The 13879-nt window shown below is 34.9% G+C and overlaps 2 protein-coding genes across 3 annotated transcripts; both read right to left on the reverse strand.

Annotated features, from left to right (window-relative positions):
* Positions 1-1229: 1229 nt before the first annotated feature.
* On the reverse strand, positions 1230-8524 carry LOC18094104 (protein SENSITIVE TO UV 2). The gene is made up of 12 exons (XM_024600726.2): positions 8116-8524; positions 7863-7901; positions 7517-7635; positions 7018-7109; positions 6553-6905; positions 6052-6120; positions 5851-5930; positions 4737-5054; positions 4552-4658; positions 2616-2770; positions 1969-2159; positions 1230-1778 (listed from the first exon to the last, which is right to left on the reverse strand). Exons 1-12 carry the CDS (start codon positions 8479-8481, stop codon positions 1517-1519), a joined length of 2151 nt encoding a protein of 716 aa, XP_024456494.2. The 5' UTR covers positions 8482-8524; the 3' UTR covers positions 1230-1516.
* Positions 8525-8763: 239 nt separating this feature from the next.
* LOC7476789 (G-type lectin S-receptor-like serine/threonine-protein kinase B120) lies at positions 8764-13047 on the reverse strand. 2 transcript variants are annotated; one of them, XM_024611571.2, is made up of 7 exons: positions 11198-13047; positions 10955-11068; positions 10370-10566; positions 9892-10102; positions 9551-9788; positions 9314-9461; positions 8764-9199 (listed from the first exon to the last, which is right to left on the reverse strand). In XM_024611571.2, the coding sequence occupies exons 1-7, from the start codon at positions 12498-12500 to the stop codon at positions 8891-8893; spliced, it is 2520 nt and encodes an 839-aa protein (XP_024467339.2). In that variant the 5' UTR covers positions 12501-13047; the 3' UTR covers positions 8764-8890. The 2 variants fall into 2 exon arrangements, with proteins under 2 accessions (XP_024467339.2, XP_052309322.1); XM_052453362.1 differs by having other exon boundaries at positions 9033-9199; positions 9310-9461.
* Positions 13048-13879: the final 832 nt, after the last annotated feature.

The following is a 13879-nucleotide window of genomic DNA, read 5'->3' on the forward strand; positions in this document are numbered from 1 at the left end:
ATATTTGGTTGATTAGGAATTACGCTTCGTCATTTGTTTTGATTTGTTTTCTATGAAGTTATCTCAGTTTCATAATTCGGGTCACGGGTTTTGCAAGTTAACATGGATAGATTTAGATCATTTTATTGTGTTCTTTTTTTAAATTGATTTTTTTTTCCAATTTCATCATTCAAAAATGAAATTATTAAAAATTAAATTTCATAATTTAGAAGGTTAATCCGAGTCAATTCAATATGTTGTCATCTCAATATTATTTCAAAAAAAATGTTTTGAATTTTTTTAATCAAACTATATTTTTACTATTCATTCATATTATCTTTGTGCTTGTTGAGTTGATTGGGTCATTTTAGATCAGCTTCTATATGGTTTAAATTTTTTTTACTAAAAACATATTAGCTATGCCTGGATTTTTATTTTAATGTTAAAACAAAAATTGATCTAACCCGCAAAGTAACGCAAGATAATTTAAAAAACAATTTAGTAGGTACTAAATAGAAATGTTTAAATTTTAAAATTATATTTAGATATTTAATATTATGTTTAAAATTTTAATTATATAATTTAAAATTAATTTATCTTGTATGTAAACACACACCAAGTTGTCAATTCTGTTATTTATAGTGCAATTTCGAAACAATACTTCCGAGAAAATATTTAAAGTCAAAATGTATCATTCCAATTTAAAAAAAATAAAAAAATAAAAAACAATCAGAATAGAATTGATAACTTGGTGTGTGTGACAACCACAAAAAAGTAGTCTGAAATACTTTGAAATCAAAATATATCATTCCAAATAAAAAACAAAAACAACAACCAGAACAGAAATGGAAACCTGGTATTTTTAGCAGCTGAAACTCAGACGTAGAAATGAATTTAGAGCTCAATCGAGATTCGGAGATTAGAGTCCAATAGTGACTTCTAATCACTACGTGCCAGTGACTTGCTCTAATGCCTGCGTCCATAATGACAGTCAACTTTCCTAGGTCGAATGCCTGAGTCTATAACAGGATATATCATCCAACTTTTACGCTCTAGGTAATAGCACACCGAAGAAATTCATGCAGATTCAACTGTTTAAACAGGCAAAACATTTGTGAAGATATCAATTTACATGGTGTCCCTCCAGCAATCAAAATAAAATAATTGTTTCGAACTAGCGAATTTCCATGAATACATATATTTCATTAAATTAAATCACTAAAGAAAGAAGAAAAAACATATATAAAGCCTGAAAAAAAATCAGTACCGGTAGCAAAATTAAAGGCAATTTTTTGCAGTTATAATATTTTTTTGACATGCACCGTATGTTCAATGTGTACAATCCTCCAAGACCTATCATGAATTTCTGGGTGATGGGATCTTTGGGAGTAGGTCAGCTTCTAAATGGAATTTTGATTGGTTATGGCTAACCCAGGAGAAAAAATCTATTTGCTCGGACCTTTATGCATATTTTTGGGTCAACTAATGTCATACAAATACAAATCTAGTTTATTTGAACCATGATATCGGGTTTTTTTTATGATATTTTATCTCCTAAATAAGCAAAAACCCTTTTCTTAAATGCTTGACCTAACTCAACAATTTCTGATTCTTTCACATGTCCATTGACATCAGAAAGCCTCAGACTCTGGTCTTCTTGGGACAACCTGCTTGCAATATCAATGGTTAAAGTAGCCATATCTCTTCTAGCAGTTAATATTCGCAAGACTATCGCCGAGTAGCCAGTATTTGACACGAGTCTATTAAGTAATATCAGTGCCTCCCGAATAAGCGATGTCCTACATATTGACAACAAAAGAAGCAATTATGGAATGGGGGCATAAAAATGAATGCACTGACCCAGAACAACCAAATGTTGGAGAAAAGTTTGAAAAGAATTTCTTTACTCTCAACCCAACTTCAGAGTCAAATGTTGAGAGTGTGAAAGGATTTCATGGTGTAACCAAACACCTGGTGAGCATTACTCACCTTGCTTTAATGCTTCTTGCTGGCTCAGCTGAAGCTTCTACGTTCATTTCAGACACTAACACTTGCAAAATCAACATAAGAAAGTTTGTCTCTCCACGTAACTTGTGAGTCACCATAATTTCAAAGCCAAATTTTCCAGACGATGCTAAAAAAGCCAGCATAATGATAGCCCGCTTGCAGAGTTCAATATCCTGAAAGCCATTTATTACAAAATGAAACAGATTGCATTTTGCAGCAAGTACCATGCGGGTGTGTCTGCGCCCTTTGTGCTTTACCAGAATCAAAGAATAAAACACAGGAAGAACCAGATTACATAATGATCAAAGTCTTTTCATGTAGAAATGGATTTTCAAAAAAAAAAACAAAAAGAAAAGCAATTTCATGGCCCTTAACTTAAAATGTGTTTTGCTACCAGCCCTTAAGCATGTCCAATTAACATAAAGCAGATCATCAGGTAAGACGTTACCTAAGATATATTTTAACACAAGCTTTCTCTTGATAACATTCTATCATATAGAAAGAGCACAAATTCAAAACAAAGAACCAAAAATCAGGAAAATGCTAAGGGAGCAATAAAATGCACATTAAAAATATAGGAAAAAACATCAAATTTTGTATTTAAACTAGAGCTAAATTAACACACCTACCTGTAAGCTATTTCCAGAGCAAGCAATACATTCTGCCAAGCCCACAAGGATGCTACTGAATCCTTTGGGTGTTGAAGTATTTTTCTTGTTATTTGTGGAATCAGCAATCTCTTCCTCTTTACAACCAGAGCAAAAAATGCTCAACAGCTTGGAACCTTCAATTCAACAAAGAACCATAAGCTAGGAAGGGTTTTGTGGGGTTCCATGAAAGTAGCACATTGAGTGGATTCAAATCTGTAACTCCTAAAACAGGGCGTTGCAAAAGAATTCTAAGCAATTCCAGGTAGTGGTCCATATGTATTCAGTTCAAATAAATAAGTCCAGGAGATGTCCTGGGTTGAAGATAATTCAAACACAGCTTGATTGCTCTTCAGATGTTTCAAGATGGGCTTCTACGGTCCAAGCTCAGTAAGTTGGCTATATCCTGCTCAAAAGATGGCTTCTCAAAGAACAAGGAGCCAAATTGTGGTTGGTTTTTGGATTCAGAATTTGAAATCTCTACAAGGCATAAAGCTGCTATGAGTGAAACTTGAGGCATCAAGTTGTATTATATATAAGCTCATGGTCCACATGACAATACTTATTCCTTAGTGCAGCCATTTCTCCTTTCAGAAATTTTCATAGGTCTAACAGAAAGTATGAGGCTCATAAGAGGACAATTTCCAAAAATATTTTACCCCCATCACCTATCACAGACTTGATATGTTTTAGTGGGTAAAGACATGGATGATTCCACAAATCCCCAAAACATCTTAGACTCTTGTCATGATGAACAGATATGAATAAGTGTTCGATGATCAATAATATTAGGTAAAAATTAACCGTAACCCACTGTATACAGCACTTAGGAGAAACATAATTATTGAAGCAGTGTGAAACAACAGCTTCTTCTAATTGTTCAAACTTTTCAACTAGATGAAAGATAACCAAATAAGTGAGAGAAAAAAATGGTGGGCAAGGTTGCAATATCCTCAAAGTATATCGATGGGGGGTCAATTAAATAGAAATTAGGACCTGTATTTTCTACATATGACTTTCTGAGTAGTTTTTATTAAATGGTATTATTTTTGTTTGGCATTGGCTACATCACCACACATTTTATTTGATCATATTTGACATACAAGAATGATAGGTTATTGAAATTTTGACTATTCTTTTTTTCCTATTGTATTCTAGGTCTCCCTGAGGATTCAAGGAACCCCTTGTCAATCACTAGGGTTTATCTTCTCTTTCCCTACCCATACTACAAACACACACACACACACACATATATATATATGCATTTTTATATCCAGAATGTTGCAACAAAAGATATCGGATTCAGTTATTGCAGGAAACCATCGGATGCTAGCAAATATTTATGAATGGCCAGATGACGTGACTTTCTTTCTTAGCATATATTTGTTACTCATTTCAGATACAAAGGAGCATTTGAGATAAAATATTTCAAGTTAGTGTACATGAATTTATTCTGAGCATTTGAATATCAAAGAAAACTTTTCTACTAATTAGATGTTTTACAACTTTAAGGGTATAGATTTGCTTCTTTCTTTTAACAAAACTAGAACATGCATATAGTCACCCGCAAAGCTCATGAATTGGTATTTGCAAGCAAGAAATCCTGGTCTGCCAGTTTTTTACTAGACACTAACCACTGCTTATTCATTTGGAGTCAACAATCAACAAAATAGGTTAGTTTCCAAAATATTTGATACTGGCACTAAATAGAGACCAAGCTAGTTAACAAACTAATGGAGCTAAGATAGACATCATAATCAAATGGGGAGAGCAGATCAACTTGGATAAAACCTAACAGATTATAAAGAAGTTTGACAGACAAGATTGACGTTACAGCAAGATTCTAGCCAGAAAGAAAAAACAAGGAAAACTAGCAAAAATCAAACTGGAAGAAGGAACAAAATTGGTCTAGACTTACAATTTAGCAACAAGAATAGAAGATGGAGAGCTTCCTTTTGCACACGTAGGCCAGCTTCCCTTTTTAGCAATTGTGCTATGCTTTCAAAAATTGGTGATTGACCAAACCTTTTCAAGAAAAACTACATTCAGAATATATAAAAAAAATATATTTCTTTTTGACAGAACATGAAACCAAAAACTCACTTTTCCATCTCTGTTTGAGCATTACTACTCATCAGAATCACATTCATGATAGAGACTGCCTCCAGTCTCACACATTCTTCTGTATTTCTCACAGCAATCTGAAGCATCATTTCTAACAACAAAACCCAGTTTACAGAAGAAAGCAGCAAGGAAATCTCAGCATTCCAGCACCGTTTCTTGCACAGGTGTTTTGGATAAAAAGATTTAATCCCGAGCGAACTACAGCCCACATTTGATGCCTCGTAGCTGATCATACTAAACAGATCCTGGCCTTCAACGCTGTCCCCGGAGCAAAGTCCCTCAATCTTGATATTGTCCCTGAGTAGAGTGCACTGGAAAGATCAAATCAAAGTTCATAAGAACACAAACACAAATTTGGAGTTTTTAGGAGCATCACTTTAAAGAGCACCAGATATGCAGAAAACAAAGTACCAAGTCCTTTTGCCAAAAGGATGTTTTGTAATGACCTAGATATGAAGGTGAATATTTGATGCTTATGAACTGCAGACAAAACTAAGAAATGTAGGTTGTTGCTTGATTTTTTCTGCACTCGGCTCAGCCAGCTAAACTATCCTGATTCCTGACAATTTCCAACCATTTCCTCTTCGTTTTCTGCTCAATAGTGTCAGTCATAATTCAAGATATTCTATAATTTTATTTGGTGTATCAAATTGACCAGAGTTGGGATCTTCTATGTAATTTGGGAAGTTCAAATGATCTAATTACTTTTAGAGGCATTTAAATTTTTCCGTATTTATTAAAAGCCTCTTTCAAGATACAATACAAGCAATGCCCATATAATTCTAGATTCTAAATGGTATTTTGACAATCTATAATTTTGAATATTGAACAAGAAACAAATCAGGAAGTTATTTGCAGTGCAATTACAAGTGTCAGTCAGCACCTTCTGTTGAATAATTGTCATAGCATAGAATCCAAATTTTGATCAGAGCAGGTAAAAGAAATTAAAACATCAAGACAGTTAATGAAGATAGTTCTAACCCAAATCACAAGGCATGACGTTGTTGCGTGCATAAAGTTGCAGTAATTTATTTTGAAGGCATGAACGAACTTAAAAAAAGAAAAAATGGCATGTGAGCCATAGTAAACTTACCCTCCCAATTTTGCTCCCAAACTCAATAGTTGCTTTAAAAAGGCTAGCAGTATATGCAAAGAACTAGAAAGAATGGCAACCTGTACCCGGAAAGAAAAGTATTCCTTAGAACAAGATAACAAGAAAATAATTGAATTTGACTACAATTACCAAAAATGGAATTTAATCACAAAGTATAGAAAAACAGAATCTGAAACTCACATGTGTGACATCACAAAAATCAAGTAAAGATCTAAACAGAGCTTCCAACTGTAGCACTCCATTATTGATCTGCAATATAGAAGAATCAAACAGAAAACAAGGTAATTGGATGCTCAAAATAATGGGTGGAGACATCCAAGGAAAATTTAAGCATGCCTTATGTAAGGAATGGTTTGGGACATCACACAAAAGAAAGTTAGCCCTCATGTTTCTGTAGGGATATAAACCTATCTCAATATCCTTGAAGCTCATGTGAATCATACATGGTTTCCCATTCAATTACCACGGGCAGTCAATACTACTGGCACAAGCAAATGTAAGGTCTTTTTGGCTAAGGTTGGCAACCATTTTTCTTCCTTTATTAAGCTACACCCGCTACTTTTTCTTCTTATTAAAAGAAATCCCTAAATTGTAAACCATGGGATGTGTCTCAATGATAAAGGCCTAAAATCTATCTTTATCTCCAATTAAAAGCACATGAAGTTTTTTACAATACAATACCTTCGTCAATACAGAATACAGATGAGAAACTTTTGCTGCTTCAGATGCTGGAAAAGAGCACATATGATACTGCAAAGCTGCATGAGAGGAGCTTTCGTCTTGCAAATAGTCCATTTGTACTTTGGAAGACTTATTCATGCTCATGCACCCAAAAAGAACCTGAAAATCTGTTGGGCACATCATGAACAACTTGGAGATCAGATTTCTTCCCAATTGTTGTTCACTTGTGGAGCCCCAGATTCCAAGCAACGTTTCGGAAAGTTCAGGGTGAGAAGGTGAATCATTCTTCAATTCTACTTTGGTAAAATCAATGCTTCTCTCTGTCTGAACTCCTATGGCCTTGGATGTAGAAGCTGTTAATAAACATAAAAACAAAGCACGGCGGCTTCATCTCAAAATTAAATATATGGCAACACAAAAGAAAACACTATGGTAATAGAAGTTTATCCAACACATGCACCTCACCTATATCAATCTGACCCTCCAAAGGTTTTGCACTTTCAGAGTGCTGGGAAATTCCATGAGCATCCTTGCTGTGATCCCCACGCTCCCTGCCACTATAGCCAACCATTCAAAGAATTTGTAAAATGTAAATCACAACAATTAAAAAGGGGCCACTGTCCAATTGTGATTTTATATCAGACAAGCTAAATAGATAACGTCAATGTGAAGACGAAAAGAAAAAAAGAAAAAGAAATAATCAAGGCCATTGCTAGAGAAATCTTTCAAACATACTAACTTAGAAGAAAAATGCCACCAAGAACATTTAATAGCTAGTTAACCACTCTGAGGCAGCCAAACTGTGAGCTGGATTTGGCAATGCAGGGTAAGACTGGCAGGACCTAAGGTGGTGTTTGAGTGTAGATAATAATCTCTATGCCATACATGCAATATCACATACCCATCTACTCAGATAAATAACCAAGATAGTTCGAAAAAAATAAGTAATACCAAAAAAACTCACAAGTTTGTCTTTTTTCGGCTGTGAATATGCACATCTTTTTCTTCAGTATCGGCATATAAAGATTTAATTTGCTCGTCTCTTTTCCTTCTCTCCTTCTTAAGTTCAAAGCATTCTTGTTCCTGAAATGGATTAGCAATTCATCAAAACAGAACCCCATTAAAAAAGATAAAAACTTTCAAATAAACAAACCAATGAAAAATCATAATTCAGTGCAAAATCAATGAAAAAATAGCTTGAAAGACTAGATAATTAAGAAAATAAGTAGATGGGTAAAAAGAAAAAGAAAATCAAGCATAGATAAACACTTGAAACATTGTGATAGGGTGGGAAAAGAAAAAAGACTTGCCAAATCAGTAAGGTGCTTTGATGCGCGTCCCAATTCTCTCTGTAGATTGAAAAATCCATTAAAACTGAATCAGAAATTTCATTCCTTTTTCCCTTGAGAAAGATACTGTATCACATACATCTATCACTCAAAAAAAAATCTAAAGTAACGTTAACTCTGTCAAGTTCCGATATTGGATAAAGCCCCAAAGGAAGAAAATATGAATCCAAAGAAAGAAGCAAATAAAATAAATTCCCAAAATAAAAGAAAAAACCTTTAGGCGATCAATTTCTAGGTCTTTGGCATTATGTTTGGAGGCAGAAGTAGAAGGAGCCGAATGCGAGAATCCGTTAGAAAAACGATCAAATGTTATGCTGCTGCTGTTGTTGTTGATGCTGAACTCAATTGGTCTTTGAGAGAGTTCACGCGGAGGAGAGTAACTGATGGAATTATTTTGATAGTCATGTTGCAGTTGTTGCGGTGGTGGGAGGTAGGGGAGTTTGGTGGTGGTGGTGGGAGGTAGGGGAGATTCGGAGGAGGAAGGGAGTTGAGAAGAGAGAGCGAGTTCCTCGACTTGGATTAACTGGTCTAAGAAATCAGCGTCCCATTCTTCAAACCCTTCCCCTTCCCCTTCTTTCATTTCTCTCTTCCGAGTTTTTTTTTTTTTTTTTTGTAATGTGCGTTTGGTTTGGTTTTTTCTTTGGGTTTTTTATCCATTTTTCATGTACATGACTTAATTCCAGAAAATTTGGGGGCGCCGAGTTAATTTAAAATGTTACTGTTTAAATATTTTAAAAATATTTCGGCTATTATTTAACAAATTCTTGACTTTTTAATATTTTAATATATTTTTTAGACTAAAAAAACACACACACGTCGTAGCGCGGTCAAAAAGCTTGTAGTTGCTGAGTTCCAAAAATCCTTTCATTTTTTTTCTGAACTTTGTAATGAATAGATCATTTAAATAGCAGCATTAAGATATCTCGAAATTTATAACAAAAAAATTATCTATAAATGTAAAACCAATGATATCTTGGTATTGAGAACAGTTATCTGGCATCCATCATCGTAACTGTCACATTATTCACAGAAGGAAATCCTGCAGAACTCGTGGATGAACTCGTGTCTCCCATGTTTCTGCCTGTAGCAAAAGCAGGCTGTTTAGGTGCTGGGAGGGGTGCATGTTCATTTACAATCATGGAGAAAACATCCGACATTGTAGGCCTATCTGCTGGACTTTCTTGGACACAAAGAAGCCCTATGTTAATGTGTCTCAAGAGCACAGAAGTTGAAGGAGGATCCCCCAGGACTGGATCCATCAAGTCCAAAGCTCTGCTAGAATTCCATGACTTCCATGCCTATAATTAACCAAAGAAAATGTTGCATCAGTAGTGTAAAGATTAGCGAGGGCCAAGGTATCAAATAAAATCCCGGCAGGAACAGAGCAGGGGACAGAAAAGAAAAATACCCACATGTCCAAGAAGATTGAGGGAGTCTCTGTGGTAGAAACCAGTATTCTTCCTGCCGCTTACAATCTCAAGTAACAATACTCCGAAGCTAAACACGTCAGATTTTATTGAGAAGAGACCGTCCATGGCATATTCAGGGGACATATAGCCACTAATATTTGTAAAAGTCAGTGCAATTATGCTGAAGTGTCATGTACTGGAAAATGGAAGAGAAGTTTGAGTAATTTCTAAGAAACTTACTACGTTCCAGCAATCTTCTTGGTGTTTGCTTCAGTTTCACTGTCTCCGAAAATTCGAGCCATCCCGAAATCGGAAATCTTGGGGTTCATTTCACTATCCAATAGAATGTTGCTAGGTTTTAAATCCCTGTGAATAATTCGTAACCGCGAGTATCTGTGCAGATACACAAGGCCTTGAGCAATCCCTTCTATTATGCGAACCCGTGAACCCCAATCTAAGATTTGTCGTTTGTTTGCATCTGTTTGCACACAAATCAAACAGTAAATTTATTGAGGTATTTGGCAAATAATGAACTCAGAAATGATTAAAAGAAATAGAGAAATGAACGCAAGACAACACACCAAATAAAAAGAAATCCAAGCTTTTATTCGGCATGTACTCATAGATTAGTATTTTCTCATCCCGTTCAATGCAGCAACCCAATAGCCTGACAAGATTCCTGTGCTGGAGTCTGGCAATTACCATTGTCTCATTTCTGAACTCCTCGAGCCCCTGCCCAGATCTTTTTGAAAGCCTCTTCACTGCTACTTCCACTCCGTTGGATAATTTACCCTATTAAATGAACGAAAAACCCTCGTGAAATTTAATTTGACTTGTCCGAAACATACCAGAAATATTTGAAGTTCCGGGGAGCTTGACTGTGAAATGCTCCAAAGCAGGTCTGACGCTACTAAAAAGGTAATGGTACATGTAGCATTAGTAAGGCTTTTCTGAACTTCCTAAACTCTAACGACGAGGGTCATCTAAACCTTTTGAACAATACAAGTTTCCTCTCAAAAAGGATAGAAAAATCAGGATTTTTTATTGAATGTAATTTACCTTGTAAACCGGTCCAAAGCCTCCCTCTCCAAGCTTGTGTGAGAATTGTTCAGTTACAGCAGATACACTCTCATAACTGAACAATGGCAGTTCAACATTTTTCCTCCGATTATCAACAGAGCTAGGTACATTGTTTGGTGAGTTAGGACAGGTATCGAAATCAAAGAACAATAAGTTCTCACTTGTATCTTCCTCCCCTGTTTAAGAATAACATGATTGCACAGGATTACTCTGCTGAAAAATCCAGCAATTCTGATCATACAAGCAAAACTTCGACAACCCTCATGCTAGCATGTAGGACTTGTGCAAATTCTTTTTTCATGATGGCTTGGTCATGAAAAGAAATCTTGCTAAATCACTATGAATGTGAAAACCACTCAAGGTATACGATCTTCTTTGATTACCTAAATAAATAAAAGGTTTATAGATAACACCAACAGATAAAGTTTATCATTTGCATACAGACGTCATTGTTTCAATTTACAAAGGAAGGCTTTTTCTTACTTATCTTTTTACCATTAACGTGAGTTGTGTCTATTTTTCAATGCTGGAATAACTGGAAAGACAGCAAGAACCAGGATATACCTTTGTGGTGGAGCTTGCTCTTGCGCAGATAGCAGCAGTATATGAAAAGGCCAAAAGTAATCAAAGTAACTGGAATAACCACTGCCAAGATTGCCCGTGTTCTCCTTTTGTTACCTATTTGTATATAGAGAAAATACTGTTAGTCCAACCATATCCAACACATAAATATAAGAAGCTGTTATGGTCAAAATATTTCTTCAAACTTGGCTCTATGGTTACATGGAGCCAATGTCTTATCATCACCTTTTCCAGCACCATTCTCAACTTGAAGCTCAGCAGCGGCAAGTTTGATGTAAATATCTGCTCCAGCCCAACTAACACCTTCCCCAGCTTGCTGTTGTAAGTTTACAAGATCTCCTTCCCATACGAAACACCCACTATTATTATAGGCAAAAACCGTGCAAGAGCAACTTCCCAAGCAATCCAATTCACATCTTGTAGCATTAGCTGCTTCATGTGCTTTTGAATTTGTTGGTAATGTAAGATTCGACATCTTTAGGAATTCATCTTTCTTTCGATTACCTTCCTTATTTTGACACTGCAAAGGGGATTCCCTAACACAACCGCTTGACCAGTCATTTTGTCCAAATGGTTTAAAACCTTTTATGCATTTACAAGGGCTCGTTGTACTTCCACCGAACACGCCAAAAGCCCCACATGCAGCATAAACATCAGCTTGGTCTGCCGGTTGGGACCAATACAAAAACCATTGCGAGGAACCAGCCAGCCATAACCATTGCATCATCTTTCCTGAACTATCCATCACAAATCTTGAAAGTATTGAAGTATTGGACAAAGAATATGTGAAATAGCTTTCATTTTCATTCGATATGACACTGAAATTGTAAATATTCACTCTCATTTCAGGAATGGCAGTAAATCCTTGCCCGTTCCAAACTCCACTGCTCCAATACCTATGAGACCTGTTCCACTCTATGAAATATTGAATACTTCCATTTGGGTCAATCCCAACCGAGAACATACCTGGTGCTGGATCTTCTGAGTTTTTCCATGAAATAAGCCGCTGCACTTGCCCAGTTTGTTTATTGATCCCAAGCTTTCCACCAGGGAGCCATGTATCGGTTGGGTTGTCGAAACTCTGCCAATATGTAATAGATGTATTTGACACATCTCTTATGACAAAGTTTCCGTTATCAAGAAGAATAGCTTCCGTTGAATTCAGAATTGGAGATATAAGAGCTGTTGACCAAACTGTTTCCGTGAAATTTGTAAGCAGGACTAGATTGCCATCAGGAGATAATTCAAGCTTCAAAGAAGCAGGATTTAAAGGGCTCTCCCTATTTGCTACCCAAACAATAATCTTATCCGCAAAATTCTTATACCAAATTCCGAGGTAAATGTTTTGAGAAGCACCCGGCCTGAAGAATCCCAGTTCGAAAGTTCTACCTTCAGATATTAAACTCTGAGTTACAGATAGAGACTGACCCACTGAAAGGGTGTCACTCCCATTGGAGAAGCAAGTTCTGGTATTGAAAATACATAGCAACAGAGACAGAAAAAAACTCCATTTTGTCATATCATGCATCCTCTCTAATTTGTGGCATTACAGATATAAGATCACCGTGCTGATTAAACCAATCAACAAATATCTCTGTGATAAGATACTATACTGATCAATAGACTACCATCCTAATGAAGTGACCAAATATGAGAATAATCTAATATTATTGCTATAAGCCGCCCTCCCCATTTTTCTACTATGACGACTTGGCGTTGGCGTGACACTATCATCATCCTTCAATGGAATCTACCTCTTGCCATCATCATAAATTCTTGACTCTTATTAAGTTAACCACTATTGTGAAAATCCCCGTCAAAAAAAAACTTGGAAGTCATGAATGGTGGCTGATGAATTCTAAGTTTCAAAATTTCAGACAGCCCAGTGATTTTTCATTGCATATAATTTATGTGAGTGAGAGATTGACTTGAAAAAAACAAAAAGCAAAAGGAAGAAGAAGAAGAAGACAGTTATGAATTAGCTTCAATAAAAACAGACATTTAGTTGCGTTTGATATATAGTGCAGAGGATTGCAGGACGGGACTCTCGAATGGACTGAACAGGATGGAACACCTTCGACTCCGGTGGACAACTGTTCTTTTTTTGCACTTGGTAAAATAAATACGGGACGAGACGTAACAATAATATCTTTATCTTTGCCTCATGCATATCTAGACATAAAAATAATAATCAATACTCTTTAAATTATAACAATAATAAGATTTCCCATTTATTTATGGTAAAAAAATAATTATTTTATTAATTCTTTATTTCATTAATTAATAAAAATAATTAATTTATGTTAAAAATCCATTCATTTATATTATTTAATTTATTTCTAATTAGTTCCAAAAATAAAATAATTAGCTTCCATAAGTTTATTGAAGTTTTTATTTTATTTTATAACTTTCACAAATAAATATGATAGATTATTTTCAAGTCTTAAAAAATAACTAAATCAAATCTTTAATAATTACTTTATCAATTAATATATTTCATTGTTTCCACATATAGATTATTATTTCATTTATAAAAAAAATATTCAAAAAAATATTTTATTTATTATTTATTTTATACAATAAGTAAATCTCACAAACCCTCAGGTTACACTGAACAACCTATCCTTTTAAATATTTTACAAATGTTATAAAAATCTTTTAAAAATTAAAATTAAATAATCTATTAGATTCTAGATATTCAAAACGCTGGATATTCTTGCATCAGTTTTTAGAAATCAAAATTAAATATTTTCCTGTTAGATTCTAGATAATTACTAAATATATTAAAATAAACGGGATTGGTTCACTATTGTTATCAACAATGAAGATTCTCCCCAGCTTTTTTTATTATTATTTTTTCTCAATTTTTTTATTTAATTATTTTATGATCTAATTTCATGGGATAAA

The sequence above is a fragment of the Populus trichocarpa genome, chromosome 1 (genome assembly GCF_000002775.5).
Source record: "Populus trichocarpa isolate Nisqually-1 chromosome 1, P.trichocarpa_v4.1, whole genome shotgun sequence".
In the NCBI taxonomy this organism is placed as follows: domain Eukaryota; kingdom Viridiplantae; phylum Streptophyta; class Magnoliopsida; order Malpighiales; family Salicaceae; genus Populus; species Populus trichocarpa.

Excerpts from the sequence above, each read along its gene's own strand:
- LOC18094104 (XM_024600726.2), bottom strand. The coding sequence starts at position 8,481 with ATGAAAGAAGGGGAAGGGGAAGGGTTTGAAGAATGGGACGCTGATTTC. Across the intron at positions 6,906-7,017 it reads GGAGGGTCAGATTGATATAG|CTTCTACATCCAAGGCCATA; the intron begins GTGAGGTGCATG and ends GTTTATTAACAG. Across the intron at positions 4,659-4,736 it reads GCTCAAACAGAGATGGAAAA|GTTTGGTCAATCACCAATTT; the intron begins GTGAGTTTTTGG and ends TTTCTTGAAAAG.
- LOC7476789 (XM_024611571.2), bottom strand. The coding sequence starts at position 12,500 with ATGCATGATATGACAAAATGGAGTTTTTTTCTGTCTCTGTTGCTATGT. Across the intron at positions 10,567-10,954 it reads GAGCAAGCTCCACCACAAAG|GGGAGGAAGATACAAGTGAG; the intron begins GTATATCCTGGT and ends ATTCTTAAACAG. Across the intron at positions 9,789-9,891 it reads CTTGGATTTCTTTTTATTTG|ATGCAAACAAACGACAAATC; the intron begins GTGTGTTGTCTT and ends GTGTGCAAACAG.